This window comes from Lotus japonicus, chromosome 4 (genome assembly GCF_012489685.1).
Source record: "Lotus japonicus ecotype B-129 chromosome 4, LjGifu_v1.2".
Classification (NCBI taxonomy): Eukaryota; Viridiplantae; Streptophyta; class Magnoliopsida; order Fabales; family Fabaceae; genus Lotus; species Lotus japonicus.
Genome location: NC_080044.1, coordinates 6,822,829 through 6,830,657, shown reverse-complemented (window position 1 = coordinate 6,830,657; position 7,829 = coordinate 6,822,829). Strand labels below are relative to the sequence as shown.

General features: G+C 34.3%; 1 protein-coding gene across 2 annotated transcripts; it reads right to left on the bottom strand.

The window, feature by feature from the left end:
• LOC130710962 (serine/threonine/tyrosine-protein kinase HT1-like) lies at positions 1-4,151 on the bottom strand. Of its 2 annotated transcripts, XM_057560371.1 has the most exons (4): positions 4,033-4,151; positions 2,522-3,670; positions 1,487-1,942; positions 1-484 (listed from the first exon to the last, which is right to left on the bottom strand). In XM_057560371.1, the coding sequence occupies exons 2-4, from the start codon at positions 3,263-3,265 to the stop codon at positions 212-214; spliced, it is 1,473 nt and encodes a 490-aa protein (XP_057416354.1). In that variant the 5' UTR covers positions 3,266-3,670; positions 4,033-4,151; the 3' UTR covers positions 1-211. The 2 variants fall into 2 exon arrangements, with proteins under 2 accessions (XP_057416354.1, XP_057416353.1); XM_057560370.1 differs by lacking the exon at positions 4,033-4,151 and having other exon boundaries at positions 2,522-3,994.
• Positions 4,152-7,829: the final 3,678 nt, after the last annotated feature.

The following is a 7,829-nucleotide window of genomic DNA, read 5'->3' as shown; positions in this document are numbered from 1 at the left end:
AGAAAAACTACTAGTCTTGTTGCTATACCATAACTATAATTAGTCATTTACACAACAGAGAAAACAAAAGGTATTTTTACCTCAATGTACAAGCCTACAAATCAAATTAATCTCACAAACAGAGAATCTCAACAAACAAACCTATTCCAAACCATTCAATATTAATTACAATGGACCTGGTGTACTACAAAAGCCAGGCCACTTGGAAGATTCATGTAAATTTAGGTTTAGGCATTGGACCATTACTTTGATGCACAGGACCAAGCTTTTGAATCCAATGAAGAAGCCCTTTTTTATGATCCTGGGAACAAGGGTTTTGCACCAAGGTCAAGGTTCCATCGCGAGCGAGCGAAGATTCAAATTGCTCTAATACCTTAACAACCTGCCAGAACTCGGGCCTTTTGTCTGGATTCAATGACCAACATTGCTCAATTAAAGCTCGCATAGCCGGTGGGCAGTTTGAAGGGATAACAGGCCTTGAATTCTGCATACCAAATCACAGAAGTAATTAGAATTTCATAGGTAAACTATGTCATATGAACTTCATAATAAGAGATAAGAAATAATATAAACAAGGAAGCTAATCAGTTTCACTTTCATTCTAATTCTGATATATCAACTACCAAAATAGAAGAAATGAAATTCAATAGCAAAATCGTTCCCACAATTACCTAATATTTGATGATCCTAAGAATCTATTAAGCCCTATGCTTATGCTACATTATTAAAGGAAACAGAGGGTCAGAGGCATATGCAATAATTTCAGATAAACTAAGTTATGTTAGTATAAGAAGTCATTTGTATGATTATACAATCTGTTTTCTTTTTTAATCAATTGGTCAGACATGCCAAGTATGGATGAATATAACTTCTATACTCACTGCACAATTGTTTTCAAAGCAAAGGAGATACCTCACCAAGGATTCTGACTATATGTAAAAATTACATTGGTTTTTCTGTAAAATAGAGTATTTTCATCACATAAAAGGGTTACTTGATTGCAATTAATGATTGATTTCCTCAAACAGTGAACAGTGAGAAGAAAGATACCTCCTCTGGCAATCAAAACATCAAAATCGGAACTTGAATAAAATTTCGCAATCATGATAAAATTACGTGGAGGAAGCTTTGCATAAAGAAAAATATGCCTTTCAATCAAAGCATAAAATTTTTGGATGTTGGAAATTTTCACAAGGATAACAAGACATGAACCCGACTGTTCGTGAGAACATAGGCCATTTTCATAAAATTAGTTCAGGCATTAAAGACATGTTAGTAAATTAAAAGCAAAGTGAATAATTAACTGAACACAGGTAGACCAGGGTTTTAAATTGCGGTCCGCAAAGGCAATTGCGGCTGCAACATACAGGGTTCAGGGCTCCTTGCATCCGCAATTTCTGCCGATCAACCGCATTTGTCTACAATCCCGCAACACAGCCGCAACCACCATTTAAAACCCTGGTTAATTGCAAATCAAATTACATACCTTATTTACGACTGCAAAAGCAGCCTGGATGGGAGTCATATCCTCATATGGTAATGTCCCCGTCAACATTTCCCATAAGATAAGCCCGAAACTGTATACATCAACCTTCCTCCCATAGGATTTCCGTTTGATCATCTCAGGCGCCATCCAGCGGTACGTACCAGGGTCATCAGCAAGTAAATCGCAGGATCCGTCCTCACAAGCAATGCCGAAATCAGCAATTTTAAGGCGAAAGTCTCCATTGATAAGGATATTCTCTGGTTTAAGGTCTCGATGAATGACACCTTGAGAGTGTATATATTCCATTCCATGAGCCATATCCAGCGCAAAAGCAATCAGCTTTTGTAGAGAAATTGTTTTCTTCTCCAACTTATGCAAATAGGCCCTGAAGGAACCTTCCGATAGATATTCTGTGATCACACAATAAACAAGTGGCTTTCTGCATGCTGCTATGAACTGCGTAATCAGATTGAGATATATGAGAAAACACATATAAAATACCCACCTTGTTATTACAATAAATTCTGTCAACATGATATGAACTGCATAATCAGACAAATATATACGAGAAATGATGCATAAAGCAGAATCCTTATTTTTACAGTTGATTGTTTCAACCTAACTAAAGGGTCAAGTCCAGTAAGTAACGGATTTGCCAATCTTGTATGTTTGGATTTCCGTTACAATGACTTGAAAGTACTTTTTCTCCAATTCACTGAGACATAAACTTCAGTCAAAAGTAGTTTTAATCATATTATTAACGGAAATCCATGCGCACACAAATTCAACAAGACATAAACCAACAGACAAAACATATACAACGTTCTTAAGGTGCTTGTGGCGCTGTTCTTTGATAAAAGTTGTGACATTTGTATTATCTTTTGGTCATCTGATCATAGTTGAGGTGAAAAGATGTAAAAAAACAGCAAAACACACGCACAAGCAGGTAGTACTTTAAATGTTTCCAACAGTATATATAATTTGTAAATGCTAAATAGCATATGTGAAAGAAGGGAAAGGATTATATTTGATTACCTTTATAACATTTTCATGGTGGAGGCGAGATAAAAGCGTCACTTCACTGATGAATTGTTTCTCTAATCGAGCAGCCAACGTTCCGTTTTCGTCATCATCCGGGACCCTGATAAGTTTTACAGCAACAGCTTCACCCTCGTACACGCCATGGTAAAGCCTGCTGTGAGCCCCATAAGCAAACCTGAGACCAACAAAGAGCTTGGAGAGGTCTACATTCCATTCTTCAGCTGTTTCCACAGCAGTTACCTTCCCTCCGCCGTGGTCAAAATACTTTGTCCATCCAGAGTCCTTGTGCTTGGACTTGCCGCCGCTTATTTTCATTGATGCAAACATCTTCATTGGACTGGAAGTAGGGGATTTAGAATTCGACACATGATGAGAATCCTTGTTCAGCAGCTTCCCCATGATTTTCTTATCCTCAACACTCCTCCGCGGACCGGGAGTCGAGAACCTCTTCCGTTCATGCCTGGCTTCCTTGAAGGTTTCAGAGACATAAGTCGCCGGCAAAGGAGACAAAGATCTCTGCTTCATCGTCACAGGAGTCTTCTTCTGCACCTGTGAAACCTTAGAAACAACAGGAGGAGGAGCTGCTGCTGCTAATGAAGATGCTGATGGCCTTGATTTCAGACCTGAACTCTGCACTGCCTCTGTCTGCAGGTTGAAAGATCTCGAATAGTTCAACCGGTGACACACGGTGTGCGAGTAATTCGTCCTCCGCACCCACGATTTTCCAGCTTCATCCATCTTACCCCACACAAGAAAACCTCAAAAGATCACTTCTTTCCACACTATCTAGATTTCACAACTCACAAGGCTCAGAAGTACCAAAAGGGTGTTGTTCTAAACCAAAAAGGAACTAGATTTCCTCAACCATGATGCAGTTCAAAACTTCAAATCATGAAAAATAAAAAATTTCCCAAACACTATGAGAGTACCACTCAAACAAATCAGAACCCAGTAAAAATGAATTGATCTGAGAAGACAGATCCAGTTCCATAATATGGTAAATGAAACCCAGAAAAAGCTAAATTAAGAGCCAACAAACATTGAGAGAGGCTAATGAATCAAAAAAAACTTGACCTTCCGTAACATCCACAGCAGACACAACCTTTTACCAACAAAGTCAAACACCCCACCTTCCGTAAATGCCTGGAAATCCCACACAGATACCAGAATAAACAAATGAATCAAACAAAATGTTAACTTTAAAATCAAATCAAGTATTATAAATTAAATAAAAATTGCTTGTTTATCTGTATTGAAAACGATGATAATTCATTCAGAAACAGCCATGATTGAATACCATTGACTACACTAATCAATGAAAATAATAGTGATTATTTTAATCAGAGACAAACCCATTAAACTATTTATACAGAAGCAAATCAAGTTGTCACGGATAGGAAAAATGGGATTAAAGAAATGGAGAATGACGAAAAGAAGAAAAGGATGTTAGTAGTAAAAATATACTCCAGTATAGAAGAAAGAAAGAAAGAAGCATGTATATATACCTCAACCTCAAAGGGTCTTGTCTTTCAGCAAAGTGGAGAATTCAACTCGGCGTGCTACTAGGCTAGAAAATTCCTGCACCTAATGACATTTTCCACGAAGAGAGAGAGAGAGATGGTGGGGAACAATATTATATATATATATATATATATATATGTATATATTATGTATTATTTTGGAAAAATATTTTTTATTTAATTAAATTTGGTCAATGTGAATGTGAAATAATAAAATATTTCGTTTGTGATACGCAGGAAACAGGGGGACATTGGATGCACCAAAATTGCACATGATGTCTTGAATTTGAAGGGTGATGATGAGGCTTGTTCCTGTGGTAGGGTTAGTGGTGACCGGGTAGGGTAGGTGGTGGAGGATGTATGTTTAATTGTTTGGACAAGAGATCTATACATCACTTTTTTGCAATTATTATTTTGAGGGTTTTATTATTATTATTATTATTATTATTATTATTATTATTATTATTATTATTATTATTACATTTGAAAAATGATAGTAAATGTTTTTTTATGAAAACATATTTTGACTCAGTTGTCAAGGACATATCATTTTCAATCAAAAAGTTGTAATGTTATATTCTTGTTGTTGATATAAGATATTTTTTTTTTTGATAAGCATCGATATAAGAGTTGTGTTGGTGAGTGATTTATAAGTATCTCTATAAGCGACATATAATTTCAAATACATGCTATAACCATGTTCGTGACCTAAACGAAATCCACTCAAAAATATTCTTCATAATTGTTTTTTGTATATTTGATATTTAGTTTCATTTTAAAAGTATGTTATCTACTAAAATGATTTTTTTTATGAAATTTCAATTAATTTTAAAATTTCGTAAGAAAATGTTTCTTTGCTCTGTTTAATTAAAAAATCCAATCAAGTTTTTTCGAATTATAGGGTTAGAGTTCATTTATCGTACACAACTTTTTCCTTGTACTAAGTTGCACAACCCTAATTTTACATATTATTGTAGGTTCTAAGCAGGTCAAAATCATATTCTAATTTAAAAATATATATTTACTTCCTCCTTCTCTCTACCACCTTCCTCCCGTCAACCTCCACGCCATCCACCGCCGACACCACCACCACCAAATCTTCTCCTCCATCCCCCACCAATCACCACCCCTTCCTTCCTTCACCACCGACTCCACCTCCTTCCTTCTCTTCCCTTTCTTCCTCCTTCCCTTTGAACCCAACAACACCACCACCAAAAAACCCCATTCAATAGCACCACCACCACCCATAAACTCATCTACTTCTTCCCCTTCCTTTCCGCAAATTTTCGCATAAATGAATAGAGAGAGCTCAACAGTGAGTCAACAACAACAAAAATCTAGAAACAATCAAAGCAAGGGAGCTTTAAAAGAGAGGGAGAAAACGACATGATCTGAGAGAGAAGAATGTCACGACTTCGCTCGCAAAAGGGGAAAGAGGCGATGTTGACCCCGGGGCGCAGTGGTGACGCGGTGGCCATGAGATATTCGATAGTAGAGATGGTCGTCAAAACATTGAACGGTGGAGGAGACGACCACGTGCGGTTGTTTTGGCTTCGACAAAGAGGGCTAATGTGGTAGTGACATGGATCCTAGGCGACGATGGTGTGGCTACTTCAAACAGAGTGAAAACAACGGTGAGAAGAAGGGCGTCGCTGGATCCAACAATTTCCACGACTTTCGTCGTAGGGTTTGGGATATGATTTTGATTCAACGGTTGAAGGAAGGTTTCTGGTGAGTTTTTGTTTTGGTGGAGAAATGAGTATTTATGGAGGAATATAATTGAAAGTTTCGAGTTTGACATGGTGAGGAGAAGATTTGGTGGTGGTGTCGTCGGCGGATGGTGTGGAGGTTGAGGGGAGGAAGGTGGTGGATAAGAGGAGGAAGCAACTATATATTTTAAAATTAAAAATATGAGTGGCATGAAAACCTACAATAGTAGGTAAAAATGAGACTTGTGCAACCTTGCACAAGATTTTCTTGCGTATGGTAAATGAACTCAAATTTACATTAGAATTAAATATGTTTTAAGTCTCTATCTTTGTAAAACGAATCAAATTGAGTCGTTGAAAAAATACCCCTTATATGTTAGGCGATTTCTCTGGTACCCATTTAATAATGGAGGAGTTTCATAGCCTTTAGGATTAGTTTCCCATGATCTCTTCTATAATAAACTTCTAAAATTTGGAACTTAGACTTCTATACTTTAAATAATGAACAAAAGGGTGTCAAACCTCTTATTTTAAAAGGGTACCGGAGCAACGCTCTAAATGTTATTCCTGAGAATTTCTTACAATCAAATTAAACTTTTATGCATACGTGTCTTCAATTTTGACTTGTCAATTATTCACTATCTATGCATAAACATTCAACTTTGATTATAACATAACTACTTATGTAAGTTAGTAGGGGTATACTATAATTCATCGTAAACAACAATTATTTCAATAACTTGCTCACACACATCCATCCGTTTATGCAATTTAAGTATATATAGCTATTTTAATATACTATATATAAATTTTGTTTTATTATAAAAGTCCATTAACAACAATTCTTTTTTGAACAAAACTACGTGTGAAAGGAATAGAAAGGTGGGAGAACGCTGAAGATAAAGTCAAGCCAAGGGGACAAAATATGTAAGAATAATGAATTATACTTTATCATTTTCTTTTTTAATCTCTTATTTTCTATTTTTTTTTATCAATCTATTTTCTTATTATATTACCTATCATATAATAATATTACTTACACCCTCCGGTCACTATTATAAGCAAAAAACAAGCTTTAAAATTCATTAAATAAATGATATATCTAGTTTATAATAATGACTAGATACATCATTTATTCAAGAATCTAAATTGTTGTTTTTTACTTATAATAATGACCGGAGCGTGTATTTCTTTATGTGAGTATTTTTATCTCTCACTTGGTGTCAATGAAATAGAGTGCAAACTAGATATTATACCCGTGCGTTGCACGGGTTTATTGATAATATTTTTTAATATTATATGAAAATTACTATAGAGTAATTATATAAATAATAAATATTAAAATATTTATTCAATAAAAGAAAATATTATTGTGGTTTAGATATTTAAATAGAGAGTATTAGAGTTTTTTTATGCATGAAAATGTTTGTAATAGATTTCTCTTTATGTAAATAAATGATATTACAAAAATTTAATAAATTTTTTGGTTAATGATCAAATTAGTCTCAGAGTTTGTAAGCGAGTTTAATTTTAGTCCATATGAGAAAAAATTATGTTGGCAATCAACTTTACAATCACTGGTAGTTTTTTACTGCCACTAAACGTCATATATCCTCAGAGGGACTAAAATCACACCCGCTTACAAACTTAGGGACTAACTTGACCATTAACCCTAATTTTTTTTGAAAAGGAAAATATTATTAATAACATGAGAAAAGTTGAGAAAATGTTTTTACTACTATATAATAGGTCAAAAAACACATTTGTAAGTATTTTTTTTAAATAATACATGTCTGCGATATATTTATAGTAACTATCTTATAGAGAAATTTATTTAATTTTTAAACTATATTTCTAGAGTGTTCATTAATAAATTTTATCTAGAATATTATTTAATTTAAATTATTAATATTTACTACATATAAATATATTTCTTAATTTTTCCCTCAATTTATGATTGATGGTTACTATTCTGACTATTTTTAAAAACTAATTAATAAATTATTCTTTTATATAAGAAACTGAAAAGTTGACAATTAATAGTTAATAAAGTTTATAACATAAAATATTCAT